The following is a 27,186-nucleotide window of genomic DNA, read 5'->3' on the forward strand; positions in this document are numbered from 1 at the left end:
AAAGCTAAGCAACGAAGAGATAACCAACCTATCAGATGCACAGTTCAAAACACTGGTAATCAGGGTGCTCACAAAAATGGTTGAGGATGGTCACAAAATATAGGGAAAAGTAAAGGCTATGAAAAGTGAAATAAAGGAAAAAGTAAAAGGAACCAACAGCGAAGGGAAGGAAACCAGGACTCAAATCAATGGTTTGGACCAGAAGGAAGAAATAGCATTCAAACAGAACAGAATGAAGAAATAAGAATTCAAAAAAATTGAGGAGATGTTTAGGAACCCCCAGGACATCTTTAAACGTTACAACATCCAAATCATAGAGGTTCCAGAAGGAGAAGAGGAAGAGCAAGAAATTGGAAACTTATTTGAACAAGTAATGAAGGAGAACTTCCCCAATCTGGCAAAGGAAATAGACTTCCAGGAAGTCCAGGAAGCTCAGAGTGTCCCAAAGAAGTTGGACCCAAGGAAGCATATACCAAGGCACATCATGATTACATTAGCCAAGATTAAAGATAAGGAGAGAATCTTAAAGGTAGCAACAGAAAAGGAGACAGTTACCCACAAAGGAGTTCCTATAAGACTATCAGCTGATTTCATAAAAGAAATCTTGCAGGCAAGAAGGGGCTGGAAAGAAGTATTCCAAGTCATGAAAGGCAGGGACCTATGTCCATGATTACCCAGCAAAGCTATCATTTAGAATGGAAGGGCAGATAAAGTGCTTTCCAGATAAGGTGAAGTTAAAGGAGTTCATCATCACCAAGCCCTTATTATATGAAATATTAAAGGGACTTATCTAAGAAAAAGAAGATAAAAAATGTGAAGAGTAAAATGACAACAAACTCACAGCTATTAACAACTGAACCTAAAAAAACAAAAGCAGAACGAACTAAGCAAACAACTAGAGCAAGAACAGAATTGCAGAAATGGAGATCATATGGAGGGTTATCAGCAAGGGAGTGGGAGGGGGAGACTGGGGAAAAGGGTACAGAGAATAAGTAGCATAAACGGTAGGTAGAAAATAGACAGGGAGGTTAAGAATAGTATAGGAAATGTAGAGCCAAAGAACTTGTATGTATGACCCATGGACATGAACTAAAGGGGGGAATGTGGGTGGTAGGGGATGTGCAGGGCAAAGGGGAATAAGGGGAGGGGAAATGGGACAACTGTAATAGCACAATCAATAAAATATATTAAAAGAAAAAGTCAGGCACGAAAGTCCACATACCATTTGATTCTTTTTATATGAAACTGTAGAATATGTAAAGTTATAGAGACAGAAGTATATTAGTGGTTGGGCTGTGGTTTATATAGGGAGTAATACCTAAAGGAAAGGGTGCTAGGTTTCTTTGCAAGGTATTGAAAATGTTCTAAAATTGACTGGTAATGTTTGCTCATATCTGGAAATACACTGAAAATTATTGGGTTGTACAGTTTAAATGGGTGAATTGTATGATACGTGAAATGTATCTGTCAGGCTTTTGTTAAAAAACAGTTCAGAGCCACTGTTACTTTTCTTTGTTATTGTATTTTATTTTTAAACTTTGTTTTGTATCTCAAAAAAAGAGACAAGTTCATTTGACAAGTTAGATTGTCAAGGATCTACATAATTAAAAGCTAAGGAAATGTCTTTTTTTAGCATTCTCTATGAAAACATAGTAGCAAAATAATATACAACAAATACTTTGCCTGTATGTTTCTGTAGAATGAATTATTTTTGCCTTGATGACTGAGAAGTGTTTTGTTTTCCTAAGTTAGGTGATATTACAAGGATTCAAAAATTATTCTCTTTAGAATTGATATTTGATTACATAACCTAGTGGGGACTGCAGGAAGTTTAGATAATTGTCATGAATGAATCTTTCAAAGTTTTCTGGTCAATTTTTCAAAATTTTTGCATCTACTTTTAAAAAGATCTGTTGAGTATTACAATGAATTTATTAGAGTGTATTCTTTTGATGTTGGAAGTGCTAAACTAGTGGTGCTAGCTCAAATAATTAATAAAGCAAGGAGAAGGGAAAGAAGCAAGGAGGCCTAGGCAAGTTCTAGTTCAAAATTGCAATTTTACTACATGGTTTTGGATAGCAATAATATGCTGTTTTATTTTTTGAATTTCATCTTCATTTAAATTGCTCAAGGATTAATGTATTCATTTTGATAAAAGTGGGATTGTAGTTACTGTTAATGACAGTAATCTAGTACTTAAATGCCTACTGGACACTGGCTTCTGTGTTAAAAGGATATGATGTGCATTATTTATGTAATTCTCACACCATCCTGCTCAGATATAGGTATGCGTATCAACTCTCCAAAGCTGAGAGAACTGGCACAGAGCAGATCAATAACTTGCTGCCAAGGTCAAACAATGAGTAAATGGCGAAACCAGGATTTATTCTAGGACAAGTCTTGCTCTAGGAACCCTTCACTTAAACCTGCGTGTTATTGTAACAGAAAGTTGCTTTGTATTATTTTGTCCTCTTCTGAAACAACTTTCCCCCTGACTTGTAACATTATGGACAACTTAAAGTATCATATTTGAAAAAAAATTGAAATTACCAATGTTTGATTCTTTCCTCAAAACATATGGACTAGAACATGAAACTCAGGAAAGATTTAATAACTGTTCTTAAATTTACTTTTGTGCCATGCTTTGCAAATTGATATCTATATTAATAAAAAATAACAATATTCTGGAATTCTGGACACCTGATATTAAGTTAGTAGAATGTGTATTGTGGGGATATCTTTCATACTGTGTTAATTGACAGATTGTTACTTACCACGTTTTGCACTCTAGATATTACTAGAGTAGGCAATTAAGTTGATCCTCTTAGGGAAGGTTCTAGATATATTTTGCAGGTACAGTTAAGTAAATATTGCAAAGTTTAATATAGAAACTGATTTGCCATTAAAGCAGATATATGTAGTCCACATTTTTTTTCCTTTTTAATGATATTTGAGAATAGTGAGTGAAGTTAAGAATAAAGTGAAAATTATGTAGTCAGTTCAGCATTTCACTGTCAGGAGTGAGGTGGGCATTTTGAAAGGTATCTGCTGAATATTCAGGAATAAAAGGTCTTACAGTATAGACTATATGATTTGTTGGAAAGCAGGAGGAAAGGAACCATGTTCTGTCATTTGGCTGGAGGTTCAACATATATCATAGCTTTAGTTATATAAAAGGAAATTGTAGTTACTTCTAGTTTGAGGTCATATACCTGTAGATTTTCCATAGAATGAGGATTTTAGGGAAATTGAATGAGGATATTGAAAATGATTAAATAACCAGAACATATACTTGTCCTGACCAGTGTGGCTCAGTTGTTGGAGTGCTATCCCTTACACTAAAAGGTTGGGGGTTTGGGTCTCAATCAGGTCACATACAGAGGTTGTGGGTTTGATTTCCAGTTTAGAGTGTGTATGAGAGGCAACCAATTGATGTTTCTCTCTCACATCGGTTACTTTTGCTCTCCCTTCCTCTCTCTAAAATTAATGAACATATTTAAAAATCAGTTAAAAAAGAATATACACTTAAACTCAAAATGATGAATAATAACCTAGATATTGAATTTTAAAGTATTTTATATAATTTTGAAACATTACATAGCAAGTGCCTCTTAAATATTTGCTGTCAAGTTTATGAATCCCCAGATATTCATGACTTTATGTTAGGTATTTTTTAAGAGATTTCATTTATTTATTTTTAAAGAGCGGGGATGGGAGGGAGAAAGGGAGAGAAACATCGATGTGTGAGAGATACATCAGTTGCCTCTTGTGTGCTCCCAACTGGGACCTGACTTGCAACCCAGGCATGTGCCCTGACTGTGAATCAAACTGGCAAGTCTTTGGTTTGCAGGCTGGCACTCATACCAACTAGGATTATTATTATTACTATTTTTTAATCTTCACCTGGGGATATGTTTACTGATTTGAGAGAGAGAGAGAAGCATCTATGGGAGAGAGAAACATTAATTGGTTGTCTCTCATATGTGCTCTGACTCGGGGTTGAACCCCCAACCTAGGTATCTGCCGTGACTGGGAACTGAATCTGCAACCTTTTGTTATACAGGATAATGCTCCAACCAAATGAGCCACCTGGCCAAGGCCAGATAAGGTTTTTTTTTGTTTGTTTTTTAAAGTCTTGAGTTAAATGTATTATAAGAAAGAACTGGCTCACAATGAGACACACTTCGAACCATGTGGAGTAGATGGTACACAATCAAAAAATGAAAATAACAAGTGTTGGTGAGGACCTGAAAAAATCGGAACCCTCACACATTACTGTTGGGAATGTAAAGTGGTGCAGCTGCTATGGGAAACAGTTGGATTGTTCCTCAAATTATTCAGCATAGACTGACACTGTGACCCAGCAATTCCACTCTTGGGAACATACCTCAAAGAATTGAAGAAAAGTATTCTAACAAAAGCTCATACACAAATGTTTATAGCATCATTATTCACAGTAGCCAAGAGGTGGAATTGATCCATTTGCTTATCAATAAGCAAATGGCTAAAAGAAAACGTGATATATCTATACAATGGAATGTTATTCAGCCATTAATAAGGAAGGAGGTACTGATACATGGTACAACATGTGAATAAACCTTAAAAACATTATACTAGATAAAAGAAGCCAGACAAAAAGGCCATATATTGTATGATTCCATTTATATAAAATATCCAGAACAAGAAAATCTATAAAGCCAGAAAGCAGATTAGTAGTTACCAGGGGGTTGGGGAAAGGGTAATTGGGGAGGGACCACTTAATGGGTATGGGTTTCTGTTTGAGGGTATGAAAAAGTTATGAAAGTAAGCCATGATGGTGGTTGCACAACATTGTGATGTACTTAATGCCACTGAATTTTTCACTTGGAAATGGCTAAACTGGTAAATTTTTTACCAGGATTTTTTTTTTGAAAAAGGAAGAATCTGCTTCTGTTTTAGAACTTACACATTTTAAGAAATTTTGGGAAGGCTGCTGTAATATATATGAGTTTTTGTATATAAAACTCTCCAGTTCTCATTTGATTTTCATTTTAATGCTGGGTCAGGTGACTTTAGTGTTTCCTAAAGTGGTATTCAAGATGATTTTAGTTAGCAATTTTCAACCTTTTTCATCTCACAGCACATATAAACTAATTACTAAAATTCTGTGGCACAGCAAAAAATATATTCTAGCAAAAATTGATCCAAAAATATGTTTTTTGCTGATCTGACAAAAAATGTTATATTTTTCCCCATCTTTTTTTTTTAAGATTTTATTTACTTAGTTTTAGACAGAGTGGAAGGGAGGGAGAAAGAGGGAAACGTCAGTGTTTGGTTGCCCCTCACGCTGCCCCCTACTGGGGACCTGGCCCACAACCCAGGCATGTGCCCTGACTGGGAATTGAACCAGAGACTGTTTGGTTCCCAGGCATTGCTCAATCCATTGAGCCACACCAGATAGCTATTGTTGTGTTGATTGTTATCATTTTTTAAATTTGACAGTCTAAGGGAAAAAAGGTCAGTGACCCTGACTAGATAGTCAGGTATTGCATGTTTTAAAAATTCTTGCAGCACACTGGTTGAAAATTGCTGTTTAAGGTGATAAGGATATTATGGCTTAAAATGGGAATAAGAAAAATGAACAGATTAAATATATATAGCTAATAATCACATAGGTGAAAAGTAAATATGGTAAAACTTACAATTATTGTATTCAAATTAAATTTCAGACGTACTGGGTAATCTTGAACTCTGATTGTTTTTGGTGAGTTCAATGTAGACTACCATCACCAAGTAAACTTTGTATGTCTGTATTTTACGAACTGGGGGCAGGAAAGGGAGAATGAGAAAGTAATGTGTAGTTTTGACATTTTTGTCTGATATTCTAGCAAAAATTGATCCAAAAAATGAAGAAGAAGAAAAGCGGCGAATTGAAGCTCGGCGAGAGAAGCAAAGGCGCAGAAGAGAAAAAAACAGTGAGAAATATGGAGATGGATACAGGTTTGTGCTTAATAATCAGAAAATTGGGCTCATTGAAAAACCATTTTCTAGAAAAGTGAAATCAGTTGGAATGTTAAAAACTCCTGAGTGTCAAATGAAAAGTTTTGATCAAAGATACTTAAGAATGCTTTTGATTTTTGATATTTATGTACAGTTACCACTAAGAAAATATAAGAAAAAAGAAGTCCCATTCAGTAATGGTAATTCAAAAATAAAATATATTTAGAAATACAGTATTCTTAAAGAGCAATATATATGTCATAACATGAAGAAAACCACAAAGTCTCTGAGATTGGACTACATGGTGATACAGTGATATTCTTGGATAGGAAAACTAAATATTACAAATGTATCATGTCTTTCCAATCCTGATTCCAAAGAAAATTCTGAGGAAGAGTAAATAAGTAGATACTAGCTGTTCTAGATATTGAAACATTAGAAACTCATTGTCAGTGAAATAAACTGAACATTTAAATAATAGCATAGCATTTTATTAGCAAGGAGGAAAGAAATACTGACTTAACTAACTGGGATGCAGTCAAAGGGCACTGTTATAACTTTCTGGTGACTATCTAGTTATAACTATAGGGAGGCAATTTAGCATTTTTAAAAATGTTTTGAATTTTTTAATAACTTTTTGATCTCCAAAAATAACCTAAAAATGTGGAAGAGTTTAATCTAAAAAGATGCCTATTACAATATTATTTATAATAATTCTAAATGTGCAAGAAATACCAGCAATACAGTGTGACCAAGTATATGTAAGATTAGATACATTCCTTCATGGCTCTTAGGCCATTGGTTATAAAGCCTGAAACAACATGCAGAAAATGCGGGTAAAATAGAAAAATACAGCGTGGGAAAGAGTAGGTTTATAGTTGTTCACATTGAAAATAATATTAATAAATAATAATACAAGAGTAAACTTTCACATACTCACAACTGTAAATCTCCTTTTGCCCCACACTGTGTATATGTAAGATGTAAAGTTATGTCTAGAAACAAAAAGAGACTACTAGGAAATTGTTTTTAAAGGACAAGATTTATATTCTTTTTTTCCTCTGAAATCTGCCCAGTTACTACTAATGCTAGGGAAATAAAGAATATAAATTTTTTTTAAGATTTTATTTATTTATTTTTAGAGAGGGAAGGGGGGGGGAGAGAGAGAGAGAGAGAGAGAGAGAGAGAGAGAAACATCAATGTGTGGTTGCTGGGGGTTATGGCCTGCAGCCCAGGAGTGTACCCTGGCTGGGAATCGAACCTGGGACACTTTGGTTCCCAGCCCGCACTCCATCCACTGAGCTACGCCAGCCAGGGCAGAATATAAAATTTAAAAAGTAAATTCAAAGTAAAAAGTGTTTCCCATTCAAGAAACAGTTTTGCTCTATGAAAGTTAACTTGTTTTTGTAGCATGAAGGGACTGAAATGTTTCACCTATGTGACTTCTAGATGTCTAAAACTATATCTTAATTCAAAAGATAACATTTTAAGAGAAGAATCTACAAACCTTTTTAAGGCAGTATTTTAAAAACGTATGAGTTTTCTTCCATATTAAACAGGATACTCTTTGCTATTACTTGGTTTTAATATATACAGTGGGTTTGGTTATGTAAAATATAGTAAAAGGAAATTCAGTTGCATTTGATTCCCAGATTTTTTTGTTTGATTAGAGTGTCTTTTATATTAGTCTGTTAGGTATTACTTGTTTAATCTTTGTGTTCAGGTTTAAAAACCTTTACCTATGTTCTTTGTGGTTTGTTACTCCTAACTTGTTGGGACCTGAGAAACAATGAAATTAAGCTTATTAAGAATTAACTCATAAAGAGAAGTTTTAAGGGGCATCTATGTTGTGGTCTTTGGGAGTATACCCCACTCTGGTATCACTTTTTCTTTTGATAAGGGTAATGGGCTTAGTTACTTTGTAGCAGAAATAAATTGAAATGAATGCTTTGTGTTACATGTGTAGGAGTCTGAAGATGATTTTATATTATAGGATTATTTTTTTCTATTTACCTATGAATACTTTCCCCATTAAAAGTTATAGATTTGGATATCATAGATCCATATTAATGTAATATATATTGTGATTTGGAGAAAATAAGTGAGCTTTAATTTAGCTATTTTCTCCATAATTCTAAATATAAACCCAATGACTTAACTAAGAGTATCAGTTCAATTAAATTGTCATTTTAGGATAAGAATCCTTTAAAATAATCTAAAGTTATTTTAATTTATCAGAGCAGTTTTACTTTGAGTTAGGATAAGAGATTGACAGTAAGTAACTATTCTCGTAGTATATATATTTTTGGTATTTGAATGCTTTCAATATAATAAAGAGGATGGAAAGGGATGGGTTTTTGAGATGTCTTCTACATAGGAGGGCAGGAAAATCAGGGAAATGGATCAGTGGATATGAACTGATTTAGGAATGGTAGGGATGCAGGAGTTGTTAGGCAGCCCAGGTAGTGGTCATGGCTTGAGGTAAAAAAAGCAAAGAAACAAATGTTTCATTCATATTGAGGAAATTGAAAGCTATGTAGATTGAAAATGACTGTGGTGGGTTGAAAGGTGTACTCTGATTAAAACATTTAATGAAGGCATACATATGTGCTAGATACTATTAAAGGTATTAGTGGGTGAAGCCAAAGAGGGGGAGGGGGAGGAGGAGGGGGAGAGATAAAGGGAGGGGGTAGAGAGGGGGGCCAGAGAGAGGGAGAGAGAGAAAGAGAGAGAGAAGCCCTGCCTGAGAGAAGTCAGGCCTTTGAGCCTAAGGGTCATGAGTCAATTTCCAGTCAGGGCACACACCTGGGTTGCAGGCCAGATCCCCAGCAGGGGGGTATGTGAGAGGCAACCACACATTGATGTTTCTCTCCCTCTCCTTCCCTTCCCCTTTCTGTAAAAATAAATAAATAAACTTAAAAAAGAGAGGAGAGAGCAAGAGCTAAATGGCAGCTGAAAGCATTTTAACGTTTTTTTTTTTTTTTTAAGATTTTATTTATTCATTTTTAGAGAGGGAAGGGAGGGAGAAAGAGAGAGAGAGAATCATCAGTGTGCAGTTGCTGGGGGCCATGGCCTGCAACCCAGGCATGTACCCTGGCTGGGAATCGAACCTGCGATGCTTTGGTTTATCGTTTTGTTGTTGTTGTTGTTGTTTTGAGCCTTAAGGAGCCAATGAAGCCTTTTGAGTAGTAATGTGTTGTTGCCTTCTTTAGGAAGTAACAATAATTAATCGAATAAGTACTATGTGTCAGGAACTGTTCTAAGGGTTTTATATGTATTTTTCAAATCCTCATTTCATTAAGAAAACTGAGGCCTAGAGGAAGTTAAGTAACTTGACGAAGGTCACATAAGGATGCTAGATATAAACCCAGCAATTGGCTCCAGATCCCATATTTTTTTTTTAATCCTCACCTGAGGACATGCTTATTTATTTCAAAGAGGAGAAAAGAGGGAGAGAGGGGGCGAGAGAAACATTGATATGAGACAGAAACATCTGTAGGTTGCCTCTTGCATGTAACCCCAACCAGGGACCAAACCTGCAACCCACTCTCACGACCTACCCAGAATTGAACCCGTGACTTGGCTTACTGGACGACGCTCCTACTAACTGGGCTACACCAGTTAGGACCAGATCCCCTACTTTTAACCAGGAAAATAAATCTAATGATAGTGTAAGGAATTAATTGGAAAATGGAGACTGGAGACAGAGAATCCAGTTAGATAACTGTTGTCATAATTCAAGGAAAAGGAAATAACTAGAATATATAAGACAGGAGCAGTTAAATGGGAGAAAAGGGGGAGTGGCCTCTGAGACTCTAAATGCATGCATTTGTCCAGACCAAGACTGTTAATCATCCTGAAGTGATCTTTAGGGAGCAGGACTTTTGATCACCCAAGAGCTCCAAGGGAGTGAATTATGGCTGTGTGATATTCCACCTGGCTGTGTTGATACTACTCTAGTGGTTTGGAAACTAGGAGATGGAACAAGTTGTTGTAAAACAAGTAGTGGAACTTTGGAAATTGATACTTCTTGAGGTTTGCTTTGGCTCTTTAACTGGTCTAGGCTTGAAGTGGAGAGTTTAAGATTAGATTAAGTAGATACACTGATTCCATCTTTTATACCTAGGAACTCCAGGGTGGGCCAGAAATGCAAAGTAGCATAATGACACTGTTGTCCAAATAGGTACTGAAAGAAAATACTGTTCGATTTGTTTTTTGACTTAAGCTTTATTTACATCAACCATAAATGGAAGATAGGAAATAATTTATGTTAGTAAAATTAATTTTATTGTTATCTTTTTATGAACTTAATAAGTAAACAAGGTAATATTTAAATAAAAACTTTTTTCCCCCTTGTAGAATGGCATTCACATGTTCATTTTGTAAATTTCGAACGTTTGAAGAAAAAGATATTGAACTGCATCTGGAAAGTTCTTCACACCAGGAAACATTAGATCATATTCAGAAACAAACTAAATTTGATAAAGTAGTTATGGAGTTTTTGCATGTAAGTAGCTGTTTTTAAAGTGAAAAGCACTTTATCTGATGTTTCAATTTCTTATTTTTTTTTATGTTCTCCATCTCACTTTGTTTCTAAAATTTTCATTTACTCTTTAAAGATTATTTTAAAATTTCACAGAATTAGATACAAATTTATCTTCTATAATAGACTTTAGATTTGTTAATTGAGAGAACATTTTATATTTTTCACAGTAATTTCTGGCAGAGGTGTTAGGAAAAGAATTCTTTTACCAACCGTTTATTGATGCAGAATTAGCTGTCGTCCATTGAGGGTCTGTATATATGGTGTTTTGATCATGAGCTCCTTTTTATCATGAAAGATTGTCCTCAGAACAGCTGAAGTGACTCAGTAACATGGTGGATTCTGAATTCAAAACCATAGAGCCAGGTGTCTGTTTAGTGTCCTTTGTATTATGAGTGTATGGTCATCAGTTCAACAATTTTCCTTGAATATTTATGAAGTGTGTTGTGCAGGCACTGAAAACACAGACGCTACCCTTAATGAACAGACAATAATTGGAAATAGAACATACTCACCCATACACAGATGATACAGTTAAGTGGAAGGGCGAAGAATGATAGTATAGGCCAAAGGGGTTTGGAGTACAGGCAGATAGCTGGGGTCAGGGATTCTTAAGGAAGGTGCTGGAGCTGGACTGCTAATTGTGCATACAGTTCATTTGAGCAGAAGAGATGGAATTGTTATGAGGTTAGCAATGTGGTGATCATTCAGTCCTCCATATCCTTGCAGGACTGTCCCTTAGTTACAATTTTATGCAGTTTATTCCTTAACTGGATTGTGTCACTTAGGACTTAAGTACTCGCCTGCCCAAAGAAGACCTCTTGAGTAGTCCAGCTCTTTGATTTCTCTTACTCTGTATGCCTAAAATACATTTTCAGTGAACTTTTTGTAGTTTGCTAGTACTTTATGACAGTCTTCTCAACTAAATTGTAAACTTTTTGAGAACAGATATTAGTTCTTATGTAACACATACTGTTACCGTTCATAGGCTGAGCATGGTGCTGAGCACATGCCAAGTTCTCACTGATAACTTTTTGGATTCTTCCTATTTTGTTTTTAGGAGTGTATGGTAAATAAATTCAAGAAAACGTCTATTCGTAAGCAACAAACAAATAATCAAACAGAAGTAGTCAAAATAATTGAAAAAGATGTTATGGAAGGTAAGTATTTAAAAAAATTGTTTTAGAAATTTACATGTCTATTTTATACCTTAACCTATCTCAGTGTAAATGATGCCCACTAGAGTGACACAGTACATAGTTTTATGTGGTAACCCTGAGTGGGTTATTAAAAATGAAGTTGGCTTCCTGTTCTCATGCTTATAAATGTATCACTTTCTACCCTTCTGGCTTTCACTTAAGTTTTAGAGGAAAAATCATCTTTGTGTCTGGATGAAAGTACTTACAGTATCTGTACTCTCTCTTCCATATCCCTTCTTATCTCTTCAAGGACTTTGCTCTTCTGTTTTTCAGTTCTTTTACTTCCCTCCCAGAAGCCTGTGCTCTTATCTTAACAACAACAACAACAACCACAAAAACGGGAGGAACAAAAGAAAATAAAAATATGCATTAGTTCACCTAAAGCCTGCCTTTCCCTTTAAACAACTGTGCTTAGAGAACTAAACACAATCCACACTGGGCTCTGTTTCTTCACTTTCATTTATTGCTTTACCCACAGTAGACAATTTTCTGCTCCCATTAGTTTACTGAAACTGCTCTGACATGTTGCCAATACCAACTTCTGTAAGTTCTTTTGAATTATCTTACTTCTGCAACATTTTTCACTGATGACTTTATTCTCTGTGAAACCATTTCCTTCCTTGGTTTCTCTGGTATCTCACTGTCCTAATGTTCTCTGTATTCCCTTGTCATTTTTTACTTTTTTGTGTTTTTCTTTCTGTATCAGGCATTTAGAAGTTGGTATTTCCCAGTAGTTTATTAGTCCCATTATCTCTCTTTATATTTCTTCCAGATGACTTCATTTACTTACAGAGCTTAAATCAATATTTTAGTTAATTACTAATACATGTATAGCACAGATCTCTTTTTTGACCTCTAATCTCATACATTCAACTGCCTATTCACATCTTTCTTCACCAGTTTCACAATATCAACATATCAAAAAGTTATCCTCTCTTGAACATCCTCCAGCCCATGAAGGAAAACCAAACAAAAACCCTACAAATAAACACCTTTTCCATTTATGTTGGAAAGTGGCCCCACCATCAAAGCAGAAGTTAATTCTAAGTATTGTACTTGACCAGGTCTGCAGCATTGTGCCCTTTATGTTTCATCTTTTTAAATATTTACCAAGTCTGTTTCTTTATTTCTTCTTTAAATATGCATTTGTTCAATCTTTCCATGTTCTTTTGACAATTATTTAGCTAACTAGTTTTCTTACTTTCATTTTCTACTTCTAATTTCTATTATATCACACCATTACTTCAAGAATTTTCAATGGCTCCCCCCATTCTCTCCAGGATAAAGTTCAATTCCTGGGTATGGCACACAAAAAGTGCTCCATGGTTTAGACCCTTTCTCTTTTTCTCTTTCTTAATCTTTTGTCCTTTCTTTTTTAAAGTATATGTTATTGATTATGCTATTACAGTTGTCCCATTTTTTTCTTCCCTTTATCTCTCTCTGCCCTGCAACCCCTTCTCATCAGGCATCCCCCTCCCCCCTTAGTTTCATGTCCATGGTTGTACATATAAGTTCTTTGGCTTCTTCATTTCCTATACTATTCTTAATGCGCCCCCCTCCCCCTGCCATGTTCAACCTACCATTTATGCTTCTTAGTCCCTGTACCCTTTCCCCCATTTTGTCCCCACCTCCTCCCTGCTGGTAACCCTCCATGTGAACTCCATTTCTGTGATTCTCTTCTTGTTCTAGTTGTTGCTTAGTTTATTTTGTTTTTAGGTCAGTTGTTGATAGTTGTGAATTTGTTGTCATTTTACTGTTCATAGTTTTGATCTTTTTCTTAGGTAAGTCCCTTTAACATTTCATATACTAAAGGCTGGTTGAGGATGACCTCTTTGACGTTACCTTACCAGGAAGCACTCTATCTGCCCTTCCACTTCTAAATGATAGCTTGCGCGGAGGGAGTAATCTCAGATGTAGGTCCTTGCCTTTACCTGACTTTGAATACTTCTTTCCAGCCCCTTCTTGTCTGTAAGGTTTCTTTTATGAAATCAGCTATAGTCTTACTAGGAACTCCTTTGTGGGTAACTGTCTCCTTTCTGTTTGCTGACTTTAAGATTCTCGCCTATCTTTAATCTTGGCTAATGTAATCATGATGTGCCTTGGTATATGCTTCCTGGGTCCAACTTCTTTGGGACACTCTGAGCTTCCTGGACTTCCTGGAAGTCTATTTCCTTTGCCAGATTGGGGAAGTTCTCCTTCATTACTTGTTCAAATAAGTTTCCAATTTTCTTGCTCTTCCTCTTCTCCTTCTGGAACCTCTATGATTTGGATGTTGTAACGTTTAAAGATGTCCTGGGGGTTCCTAAATGTCTCTTCAGTTTTTTTGAATTCTTGTTTCTTCATTCTGTTCTGGTGAATGTTATTCTTCCTTCTGGTCCAAACCATTGATTTGAGTCCTGGTTTCTTTCCCTTCACTGTTGGTTCCTTTTACTTTTTCCTATTATTTCACTTTTCATAGCCTTTACTTTTCCCTATATTTTGTGACCATCCTCAACCATTTTTGTGAGCACCCTGATTACCAGTTGTTTTGAACTGTGCATCTGATAGGTTGACTGTTTCTTCATTGTTTAGTTTTTCCTGGAGTTTTAATCTGTTCTTTCGTTTGGGCCATATTTCTTTGTCTTGGGGCACCTGCTATGTTGTAAGGGGTATTTTATCAGCGTGGGGCAACCCAGGTCTCTGTCTTGTGGTGCTGTTATGTATGGGGATGGCATCAGAGAGGGGAACAGTGCCTCTTCCTGGGCCTCTTGGATGGCTTTTGGTCACTTTCCCTGCTACCAACAAGTAAACTGGACCCTTGTGCTGAATCCCTGGTGGGTGGGTTTGTGTAGGTTCTACGACCCCATGGACCCCTCCAACAATCTCTCCTGTGAGGCTGGGAGTTTCTCCCACTTCTACAATCACCACCAATTTTACAGTCAGAGGTTTGAGACTTTCTTTTCCCTCACTGGAACCTTGGGTTACATGGTTGTGCCCCAGTTGTTCCTGCCGGTTTTTTCGCACAGAAATGTGGTAACATCAGGTCCACCAGCTACCACCTTGCCTCGAGTCCTTTCCTCCATAGCTGCTTGTTTTCCGCCCCTCCTACCAGTCTGGATGAATGTTTCTTTAACTCCTTGGTTGTCGGACTTCCCACACAGTTTGATTTTCTGGCAGTTCTGGTTGTTTTTTTGTTTTTAAATTTGTTTTTGTCCTTACTTTGGTTGTGCAAGGAGGCAAAAGTGTATCCAATCTTGGCTGGAATCTTTTGTCCCTTCTTTATTCTCGGTGCCACAGCCATACGGAATGACTTGCAATTCCCCAGGAGGAACCATTTTCTTTTACACCTATCCCTTGCACATACTGGGTTCCCAAAAAGTCCATTTATGTTTTTTCTGTAAACTAAAGGACACATTTTTCATTTTCATCAATAACTTTATTGATTTGGATATTTTGAATCTGTACAGCTGTCTCCCACTATCTTTCAGTTAATGTCTCAATTTGATCACTATCAAATTGAACTTGTCTACCCAACCAGGAGCATCGTTCAGCAAGAAATCTCTAGCCTGAAACTTCACAAACCACTTTTGACACATTTGATCAGTCATAGTAACCTGTCCATACACTGCACACATCTTTTTTTTTTTTTTGCACTTCAATTTAGTTTTTAATTTTCTGTGAAATAATAAAGGATAGTATACTGAAAATGTTTGTGTATTTTCTCCATATCTTCATATTAAAATGACTACACAAAAATTCACTAATTTTGACATTTTTATTAATGCATGCTGATATGATAGCTTTCATAATACAAGCTAACAAAATTGTTTCTAATGAAGTTAAAGACAGCTAAGTGCTGCTAGAGCCATCTTATGGAAAAACCAAATGAACTTTGTGGCCAACCCAATATTTATACTTTCTTTGCCTGTAATAAACCTCAATTACTATTTTCAAGATGTATATTTTGTTCCTTTTGAATCCAATTTTGAAATCTTTTTCTCTGTTCCTCCCTACCCACATTCATAATCATGGGCATTCTTATTTTACTACAGAATCATACCTGTTTTGTTTTATATTTCATTTTGGGGATGGACTTACAGGCTTTAGTGCTGATTATATAACACGGTTAGGAAATATAATTATACTTTATGATTTTAATCTTTTATCCATATATTTTTAAGCTATATATTCAGATTTAGGAGATACAGAAAAAAAAAACTCAACATAACCTAAATACTCCCATCCTTTTTTGGGAAGAAGGAGTTGTGAATAATTATGGAAACAAAATAGTAAAACTTGATTTGTCTGAAATAAGAATATATGAATTATTTCTTATTAATAATTGGATTTCTTTTGTAGGCGTTACTGCAGATGACCACATGATGAAAGTAGAGACTGTTCACTGCAGTGCTTGTAGTGTGTATATCCCTGCTTTACATAGTTCAGTCAGCAACACTTAAAGTCTCCTGACCATATCAAAGGGAAGCAGGTAAGTTTGGATCTGTCCTAATGAAGTCCTTAAATTGTTCTTCAATCCCTTATTGCCCTTCAAAGGCCGTTGTCTCACACCTCTGACTTGTGTACAATTCTGTTAATCTTATGTGTGAATAATTGTAAAGATAGCTAGAAGCAGCATGCATAGTAGTTAAGATTTTGGGCTCTAGAGCCAGACTTTCTGGGTTTGAATTGTGGTTTAGTATATAATATGTGAGTTGACTTTAAGTTTCCTTATCTGTTAAGTGGGTGTGGATAATCATTCTACTTTTATGTGACCATTTAAATATTAGATTAATTAAAATATAAAAGGCACTTACAGTGGTACCTGGCACACTTAGTAGCCTTTCAGAAAAATCATGGCTGTTGTTGAACTGTTCTTTTCATTAACAGTTTTTAAAAAGTTAGTACAAAATGATTGTGTGTGTGTGTGTGTGTGTGTGTTTTAGAACAAAAAAGAAAGATTTGATTATAACATTTTTCTGTGGTTAGGAAAAATACATTTTAAAAGGATTATCAGTTACTATCAAATATTTTAGTAGAATTTACTAAAAAATTCTAGAAGAATTTATTTGCCTTTTGCTAGCATATTTCTGCTTCTATATTGGTTGCTTTTATTTAGTAATTTATTTCAAATTACATGTTTATATATGTGAAATTTGTTTAAAAAGCAAATTTAAAAATTCAAATATTAAAGACTTAAGTTTTAAATAGAGCATACCTGAGTCGTAAATTCATATTTTGTATTGAAGTGAACCTCATTTAACTTAGGCTTTTTAAGACATTTTTAGCTACTTAGAGCACATATAATATTTTTTTTAATTTGTCTTTTGATAATTCTTTGGCACTTTTGAAAACTAGACTTACATATATTACCACTTTTATTTTTACATTTTTTATTGTTGTTCAAGTACAGTTGTCTACATTTCCCACCCACCCCCTGCTACCCCTTCCCACCCTTGATCCTACCACGCCTTTGGTTTTGTCCATGTGTCCTTTATGCATGTTTCTGAAAACTCTTCCCCCCATTATCCTCTTTTCCTTTGTATAAAACAGCCTGGAAGTAGACTAATTACTCTAGCAGTATGAAAAATTATTCTTTCTTTTTTGGTAGTATCAAAATTAATAGTTGGAGCAGTTGGCACTAGAGGAGGTGGAGGTAGAATGGAAAGGAGAGAAAACAGCTGTCTAGGAGACCTAGACTTAAGGTGTCTGCTGACTGGGTGTGTGTTGCTGAAGCTGACTTGCTCATCAAAGCTCATTGTTTTAATCTGTAGATGATTTACACTGCAGTCATAGTAGCTATTGTTGCTTTATAGTTTCATTTGCCAGAAGGTAAATCATTTAAATTTAAGAATTTGACTATATAATGTCATTTTAATTATGGAAATATTTTTTATGTCATAGTTTTCAAGTACTTCAGTGTGTTCTATTTTTCACAGGCTTATAAGGAACAAATAAAAGAGAGAGTGTCTTGACTGCTACAAGCATTTTAAATAATCCGATAGTGAAGGCGCGATATGAACGTTTTGTTAAGGTAAGATGTTGGGGCATAAACTCTTTAGCTTATGTTGTAGTATTGTAATAATTAAATGATGACCTAGTAACTGTGATATTTACATATAGTACAACATTAGAAAGAATTTTACTTAATATCTTACATATAAGTAAAATATCTGTTTCCTAATCAGTGGGATTTGTGGTGGGGAGAGAGTAATAAGCCATTTCTTCCCCTCTTTCTAGCTCTGAATTATTTGAGAGATACATGGGAGTCTGATAGAAATCAAAAGTTAGCATTAATTTTTTTTTAAGATTTTATTTATTTCTGGAGAGAGGGGAAGTGAGGGAAAAAGAGAGGGAGAGAAACACTGATAGGTTGGTTGCCTCTTGTACGTGCCCCAGCTTGGGACTGAGGCTCTGTCCCTGCAACCCAAGCATGTGCCCTGATTAGGGATTGAACTGGCAACCTTTCACTTTGCGGGACAAAGCCCAACCAACTGAGCCATACTGCTTAGGGCATCAGCTTTATTCTTGATTTTTAGAAAAAAGATGACTTGAAGGATATGTTTCCATGTATAATTATGTGGACCCCCTAACAGTGCACTTGTAAATTAGATAGGCTTATGTCCCCCCCAACTTCTGTTACTGGTTCAGGTGGGTGGCAACAGCTTTCTCCTAGTTTACCACATGGCATTGAACAAACTAGAATGTATTATTTCTATTGCTAGGAAGACCCAAAAGAAGGAACCCAGAAGGGAATGAGTTGTACATGTCCAGTTTCTTCTAAATATACTAATTGGATAAGTCATTCCTCTTCCTTGGATAAAGTTGAAGGGGAAGCAGAGGTCAGTTATATTGCTTCAGAAAAAGCTCCCTCATGGAATCAGGAGGCCAAGAGAAAGTTTTGCCCCTAATGTTAGGAAACTCAGATGTGAACAGTAAGGTACACCTGGCCCACTGCTTCTCATAGTATTTGCCCTGTAGTACTGAGGAATCTTTCTTTACACAAAAATCCTTCTTTACAATGCCTATAGTATAAACGAGAACTTACTATTACTCAGGAAATAATAGAAATAAATTTTGGATTTTAGTTTTTGAGTTTTTATTTTTCTAATTTTTATTATTCCATAATTTTTAAAACATTTTAAATTTATTTTTAGAGAGAGGTGAAGGGAGGGGAAAAAGAGAAGGACAGAAAAATCGATGTGCAGGAGAAACATACATTGGTTGCCTTTCACATGCCCCCAAATTGGGACTAGGCCTACAACCCAGGCATCTGCCTGACTGGGAATTGAATCAGCAGTCCTTTAGTTTTCAGGTCAGCACTCAATCCACTGAGCCACACCAGCCAGGGCAAGTTTTATAAAATAATACCTTATTTGAAAGGTATTATAAAATACCCTTTTGAGTTTTGAGTTTTATAAAATAATACCTATTTAAAAATCATCCTACACTGAACAGAGTTGTCATGTTGAAGATTTACAAAAGATCTTATTTACATTAGTAACTAAATCTTTATTTTATAAATTAGAGAGGTTTTGTTTAATTTGGCCGTTGTGGTAGTTAATCATGTGCTCTGTGAAGAAGCCTATATACAGAAACAAATTTAAAGGACACATGTACAAAAACTAGGGGGAGGGTGGTAATGGGAGGGAAGTGGGGAGGGTTGGGTGGGTGGGCTGGAATGGGAGTAAAAGGGAGAAAACTGTACTTGAACAATGATTAAAATAAAAAAAATAAAACAAAAGCCTGATACAGAATGTCAACTGATGGTGTTGGCACCAATTCAGTGCCCACAGGAATCTCCAATTTGGGGTGCAGTGAAGTAGAAAAACTTTATTCAGTGCAAAACAGCTCAATTGTGATATAGCATGGCTGTGAAAACAACAGAGCTATGAGGCAGTTCTGGGGCCATGCTGCTTTCCACCTAGACAGCTCTGCTCTCCTCCTTGGTAGTTGGCTTTGTGCTTCACTGGTTTGCTCCATTCTGTGGCAGTCTGCTGTGGTCTGCTATGCTCTGGTGAGTCATCTTCAGTGTTTCAGCTTAGCCAGTGAAATGCAGTCTTCAGTCTTTGGTAGAAAGGTTGAAGTGCACTCTCAGAAACAGAGGGGAGCCGGGTTGTATAGACAGAAGTCCCCACCCCTAGTCCCTGATTGGTCCACCCTCCTGTAACCCTAAGTTCTTGCAGTGATCAGTCCAAAAGGCACTGTCCTGATTGGTCAGAGTAGAGCCACTTTGGCAAGAGCTGTGCAGCTCTGATGAATAGGGAAATCCTCTGTCCTATTGGTTGAAATAGGATTCCAGGAAACCTTTATAGAGAGGCACAGATAGAAACACAATGTAGGCAGGTGGTTCAGTGCAGGCCTCTTTCTGAAGTGCAGTTTGAGTGAGAGGCCCCTGTCTAGAAATAGTTGCCACACTCTGAGCTACGAGGAGCCCTTTTTAGTAGTGGGTGTTTTGTATGTCAAGGTTTGTAATACTTAATGACCGCTAAATCATCTTTCAGTCAAGTGGCTTCCAATTGAATAAATTTCATTTCTTTCAGCTTGTTTCTTATGGACTTGTTTTCTGATTTGTTAAACATATTTGTCACTCTTTACTACACTCTTGACACTTATTTTTTTAAAGCAAATGCTACACTAATTGAAATTCAGTTTTGGGGGAAGATGTGGCATCAAAAAGATAGGATCTAAATTAAGAAAAATTTAGGTTTTTGTCCTTGCTATATCACAAACTTTTGAGAAGTTAATGGTTTCTATTAATGTATGAAAATAATTTTTAATGAGAGAAGAATAAAAATTAGAATTTCTGTGTAGGGTTTTTAGGCTTCACTTAGGATTGCTTCATGGAAAAAGATATTGCTGGTGGAGTGTCTGCTAATGGACCTATTTTGGAGAAAGTGCTTGAACTGAGGAGATTGCCTCAGGAGCCTTGTTGCTCTGAATGTGATTCATGGACCAGCAGTACTGGCATTACCTGGGAGCTCATTAGAAATGCAGTTTCATTGTTAGGTCATGTCCAGGCCTATTGAATAAGAATCTTCATTTTAATAAGATTCTGCTTTTCATTTGCGTTAAAATGCAAGAAGCACTGAAGTTACATTGTTCAGTGATTTCCCTTTGTTCAACATTTCTGTCTACTTTTTCCTTGCTGTATTCCCCAGAGTACCCTCTGTTTGTGGTTAGCTCTGGTAATGGCTTAAAACTCTTTCAAGTTCTCTCAGTCTGACAAAATACCTTTTTTAATCTTTGTCCCATGAAGATAGTTGCTTCATCACTTTCTCTCAATTCTCCAACTGTATCATCTTGTTCTCTTCACTCCCTGACCTGGACACTCATGGTCAGCCCTGACAACAGTGGGGTGCTTCTAAAATTCCTTCCTTACTTGTTCCTCTGCCACTTACCATTCCCAGCACTGTGCCATCTACGATTAGCTGTATTCACTGTGTCTTGCTGACAGTCCCGTGGCATTGTGCCAGTGTTATGCTTAGACATTTTCACTGCAGTTCACAGTAATTTTACTTACCTATCGATGTAATATGTTTCCTATAGTGACTGTTTCAAACTTATTCCACTATTCACATACCCAGATTTCATTCTTACTCCCCTCACTTCCCACATTATTATTTCTTGTCTTAGGGAGATAGAGACCATTAGATGTGAGCTCCATTGTCCTTTCTACCTTGGATTTATGTATCTGTCTATCATCTTTATTGCTATCTGTGAAGAAAAATACCATTTAAATTTTTATTATTTTTTAAGATTTTATTTATTTATTTTTTAGAGAGGGGGAAGGGAAGGAGAGAAGAGAAACATCAATGTGTGGTTGCCTTTCATGAGCCCCTCACTGGGGACCTGGCCTGCAACCCAGGCATGTGCCCTGATTGGGAATGGAACCTGCAACCTTGGGTTTGCAGGCCTGTGCTCAATCCACTGAGCTATACCCAGGGCTAAAAATTTTTTTAAAAAATATGTTTTTTGATTATGCTATTATAGTTGTTCTGTTTCCCTATTTATTCCTCTCCACCTTGCACCCCACTCCCACCAGCACTCCCCCCACTTAGTTCATGTCCATGGGTTGTACATATAAGTGCTTTGGCTTCTCCGTTTCCCGTATTATTCTTACCCCCCCCCCCCCCATTTTGTACCTACCATTTATGCTTATTCCCTGCACTTTCTCTCTTATTCTCCTCTCTCCCCCTCCCTCCTGATAACCTTCCATGTGATCTCTCTGTGAATCTGTTCCTGTTCTAGTTATTTGCTTAGTTTGTTTTTGTTTCTCTTTTAGGTTTGGTTGTTGATAGTTGTGGGTTTGTTGTCATTTTATTGTTCCTATTCTTGATCTTTTTCTTAGATAAGTTCCATTAATATTTCATATAATAAGAGCTTGGTGATGATGAACTCCTTTAACTTACCTTATCTGGAACAGCTCTTGGTGATGATGAACTCCTTTACTTACCTTATCTGGAAAGCACTTTACTGCCCTTCCATTCTAAATGTAGCTTTGCTGGATGGAGTAATCTTGGATGTACGTCCTTGCTTTTCATCACTTTGAATACTTCTTTCCAGTCCCTTCTTACCTGTAAGGTTTCTTTTGTGAAATCAACTGGTAGTCTTATGAGAACTCCTTTGTGGGTAACTGTCTCCTTTCCTGTTGCTGCTTTTAAGATTCTCTCCTTATCTTTAATCTTGGCTAATGTAATCACGATGTGCCTTGGTGTGTGCTTCCTTGGGTCCAACTTCTTTGGGACACTCTGAGCTTCCTGGACTTCCTGGAAGTCTATTTCCTTTGCCAGACTGGGGAAGTTCTCCTTCATTACTTGTTCAAATAAGTTTCCAATTTCTTGCTCTTCCTCTTCTCCTTCTGGAACCTCTATGATTTGGATGTTGGAACGTTTAAAGATGTCCTGGAGGTTCCTAAATGTCTCCTCAATTTTTTGAATTCTTGTTTCTTAATTCTGTTCTGGTTGAATGCTGTTTCTTCCTTCTGGTCCAAACCATTGATTTGAGTCCTGGTTTCTTTCCCTTCACTGTTGGTTCCTTTTACTTTTTCCTTTATTTCACTTTTCATAGCCTTTACTTTTCCCTATATTTTGTGACCATCCTCAACCATTTTTGTGAGTACCCTGATTACCAGTGTTTTGAACTGTGCATGATAGGTTGGCTATATCTTCATTGTTAGTTTTTTTCCTGGAGCTTTGATCTGTTCTTTCGTTTGGGCCATATTTCTTTGTCTCTGTGTGCCTGTTACATTTTAAGGTCCAGAACCTTAAGGATTTTCCAGGGTGGGGCAACCCATGTCTCTGTCTTGTGGCACTGTATGTTGGGGAGGGGTCTGAGAGGACGCAATGCCACCTACTTGGCTCTTGGCTGGCTTTCACTCACTTTCTCCACTACTCACAAGCAAATTGGCCCTTCTGGTGCTGATTCCCAGGCGGGTGGTTTTGTGTATGTTCTAGGACCCTGTGGGTCTCTCCAGTGAACTCTCTTGTGAGGCTGGGAGTTTCTCCCATATCTGCAACCCCCACAGGTTTTCTCAGTCAGAGGTTTGAGGCTTTCTTTTCCCTCGCTGGAACCCTCAGTTGCATGGTCTGTCTCACTCCCCAGTTGTTCCTCCCAGTTTATCCGCACAGAATGTGGGACTGCCAGGTCCTCTAGCCAATGCCTTGCTATGAGTTCTCTGTACCCCATCTGCCTGTCTCCGCCCCTCCTACCAGTCTGGATGAATGTTTTTTCTTTAGCTCTTGGTTGTCAGACTTCCATACAGTTCAGTTTTCTGGCAGTTCTGGTTGTTTTGTTTTTGAATTTGTTGTTGTCCTTATTTTGGTTGTGCGAAGAGGCAGAGTGTGTCTACTACCTACACCTCTGTCTTTGCCAGAAGTAAAAAAATATCATTTTTTGCCTGTCATCTGTGTTCTTGTTTCATTAGCTATCTCTTTCCTTATTTTTTCCCCATCTGACTTTTTCCCCTCTTTATTTTACTATTTTCCCCAAAGAGACATGCTAAGGAGTTGTCTCTTTGTCTCCTAAACTAAAAATGACTTAACTTTTCGTAGTTTCTGGTGTACTTGAAAAGATAGTTTACGCTTAACCTACTAGTTCTCAAATGGACATATGTAATTAGAATTACCTGTTGGGCTAAAATCAAATAAAAATCTGCTTAGGCACTTCCTAAAACATTCTAAATTAGGGTTTTCAAACAGTTTCTGATACATATTTCTGAAATGCTCCTTAAATATGCAGGTTACTGGACTTCTTCCCTGGAAATTCTGATTCAAGAGGTCTGAAATTGATTCAGGAACTTGATTTTTTAGTAAGAGCTCCACTACTTGACTAAATTAGAATTTCAGAGTGTGATACCAGGGCCTTTGTCTTTTGAGAGCTTCACAGGAAATGGTGGCAATTAATTCTTGGGCAGTTCTTGGTGTTTAACTTTCACTTAAATCATCCTTTTGAAATTGCTGTAAGATTACCAGTAACCTAGTTTTCAAATAAAAACTTTTAGTATTTTATTCTTATTATCTTAAATTTAAGAATAAAGGGGATAGTGTAATAAATCCCTCAAGTACCCTCACAAAGCTTTAATAATTATCAACTCTACAGACCTTTTTCAGTTCTGTTCCACTCTTGTTTGCATTACTTGACACTGTTGATCTATCACTTATTCTTGAAACTTTGTTTTGCCAGTTAATATTTTGCTGTCTGGGGTTTCCTCCTATACTGTGTGTTCCTTTTCTAACTTCTGCCCCCATGTAGAGGCATTTTCATAGGTGCTCTTTTTCCTGCTCTCTCCCCCAGCACCATCCCTAGGTTGTCCCATTTAAGATGTTGGCCTCATTATTCACTCTGCAAGCCATTCACAGATGTGAATGTCTTTCTTTAAACTCTCTTCTGAGTTGCAAATTTATAGCTGCCTGTTAGTCATTTAGACATCTGAAATTCTAATTATATATAGCATATACCTGCTTCTTCCCCTTTCCCATCCTGTTTTACCTATTTTGTTAATGGTGTCACCACATCTTCTACACTTACCTGTACTATTAGAGTAGACTTGTCACTAGTTATTTCTCGTCTTGCTACTCCAATTTATCTTGCACATTACTTCCTGGTTTATGTTAAAGTGTATCACCAGTCTTACACTGTTCTGCCTAATAATCTTCATTGCCACTACATTTCCTGCTATGTTAATGTAGCCTTCTGATATGTTGTTTTTGAGACTTAATCCGGATACACAATTCAAGTATTTAAATTAAAATACTAAAGTACAATTGTGTCTCTGAATGTTTAGTGAATTAAAGATTTGTATACTTTTTTAAAGAAAAAATTAGGCACATAATTTTCATTTGAAGTTTTTAAAGATAATCTACAACAGTGGTGCATCTACTAATAGTATAATTAAGTAGGATATAAATCTTTTGCTTCATCTACTTAGTTTCTGTGCAAACCCACATATTTGCCTCCTCTACACCTTTCTCTCTCTCTCACTCTCACTCATACACACAGAGACATACAATTTTAGAAATTCAGTTAGGGAAATGTGTTCTTTCTACTTTCCAGTTTATGGAGCATATGGTAATGACTTCAGTAATGTTTATACTCGCATTGGTATCACTAGGTACTGAACAGATATTTAGTGAATTTGTCATATACTGAAATACAAAGCTTTTGAAAACTTGTTTTGGTGATACAGTGTAAAAATTTCACCAATACAAAATGAATGTGCTGACCTATTTCTCCTCATGTCTTTAGGGTGAGAATCCTTTTGAAATTCAAGATCATTCTCAAGATCAGCAGATAGAAGGAGATGAAGAGGAGGAGGAAAAGATTGATGAACCTATTGAAGAGGAGGAGGAAGAGGAAGAAGAAGAAGAGGAAGTGGGGGAAGTGGAGGAAGTAGAGGAAGCAGAGGAAGCAGAGGAAGTGGGGGAAGCAGAGGAAGTGGAGGAATTAGAGGAAGGGAGAGAAGGAGAAGGAGTAAAGGGAGCTGGGGAAGGAGAGGCTGTGGGGGAAGGAGAGGGAGTTCGAGAAGGAGAAGGAGTAGGGGAGAGAGATGAAGCAGCAGCAAAGGAAGAGCATGTCAGCTCCTCTGTTGACCAACCTGAAGAAAATTAAACATAAGGTATTAGATTTAAAAAAAGCTTTAAATTTCTGTCTTAATGCGGAGAAGGGTAAGAATTTTAATAGTTTAAAATATGAGACTTAACACCTATGTTGCATGCATTCCACACATTAAAATTTGTTTTATATAATTTCTAAATGTTTGGCATTTGTTTTAATAAAATGAAGGTATTAGTTTTTTATAGCTACCAAACTTAGATTCAATAAATTGTATAATTTTTAAGCTTAATTTTTATTACTTTATTGGTGTTAGGATGACAGATGTGTATTGTCAGTGTATCTATTCTAATCATTTGAACTTAAATGCTGCTCTTGGGAGATTATATTCAAGTGTGCATTAATGTTTTGAATACTTACCCTGGAAGAGATAAATTGGGCAAGTATTTTGTGCTCTGTGTATTTTTTTACTGCATTGGACATTGAACAGTAATTTGCTTTAAGATACGCTTTAAGGCTTTTTGTGACCATGTTACCCTTTGTAGCAATAAAAAGTGCTTTTTTTTTTTTTTGTTTTTTTTTTTTACAAAAACTCTATCTAGCTTAACAGTTTTAAATGAAACAGTTCAGAAATTAAATGAGTGTTTAAAATTAGGATTTGCCTTAATGCACGAGTTGAGCTCACAAGTATTTTAAGATGATTGAGAAGACTTGAATTAAAGAAAAATTTTACCTCAATCATATTTTAAAATGTATTACTAAATATTTTTAACATATTTCAAATAGAGGTCAGTCTATAACTGACCTATTTATACTTGTTTTAATTCATCTCCTTTCTTGGTGCCTGTGTCAAATCTTGAAATCTTTTTGAAAATACATTTGAATACAAATAATTTTTCATAGTTGTGTTAGTTATTTTGTTATGTCAGTTTTTGGTTGAAGAACAAAGAAGCAAACTACCACTTTAAAAAAAAAGAATTATTTCTTGACTGTTTACCTCCTATATTTACTTTTTGTAGTCCATTTGCTTTTGTATAATGTAAAAGAGAAGATGAGATTGATAGATGACCTTTTTCAAATGACTGTTTATGTCACTGAAAAGCAGTACTCTGTTTGAATCTCCACTCTGTCCTCTTTTGAGAGGGGCACTCTTTCAGTAAAATTAGCTTCTCAAGATTTTGAGGCATCAAATGAATCAATATATGGTATATTAAGTTATAATTTTAAGGCATTAAGTGGATGATTGTATGGGCATTTGTAGAACTTCATAGATAATTTCTCTTTTTGCATACAGTAAAGCTTTTAAAGGGATTTTTTTTTCCAGGCCAATATGGATTTATTGTTGTGGGCTACATTTACTTATTTTCCAGCTACAAAAAAATACAGCAGGCATTTATATCCACTTACAGGGATTTGGAGTCTGTTTAGGAGTCTGTA

The 27,186-nt window shown here is 36.2% G+C and overlaps 1 protein-coding gene across 1 annotated transcript in view; it reads left to right on the top strand.

Annotated features, from left to right (window-relative positions):
• The window catches only part of ZNF326 (zinc finger protein 326), a 43,329-nt gene extending 16,689 nt beyond the window's left edge, over positions 1-26,640 (top strand). The window contains 8 exon segments of the mRNA XM_036026393.1: positions 5,868-5,979; positions 10,339-10,486; positions 11,583-11,682; positions 16,060-16,143; positions 16,146-16,189; positions 17,637-17,649; positions 17,652-17,731; positions 25,444-26,640. Of these exon segments, the coding sequence (XP_035882286.1) occupies positions 5,868-5,979; positions 10,339-10,486; positions 11,583-11,682; positions 16,060-16,143; positions 16,146-16,189; positions 17,637-17,649; positions 17,652-17,731; positions 25,444-25,806 (944 nt within the window). The 3' untranslated portion in view covers positions 25,807-26,640.
• Positions 26,641-27,186: the final 546 nt, after the last annotated feature.

Source organism: Phyllostomus discolor, chromosome 5 (assembly GCF_004126475.2).
Source record: "Phyllostomus discolor isolate MPI-MPIP mPhyDis1 chromosome 5, mPhyDis1.pri.v3, whole genome shotgun sequence".
NCBI lineage: Eukaryota > Metazoa > Chordata > Mammalia > Chiroptera > Phyllostomidae > Phyllostomus > Phyllostomus discolor.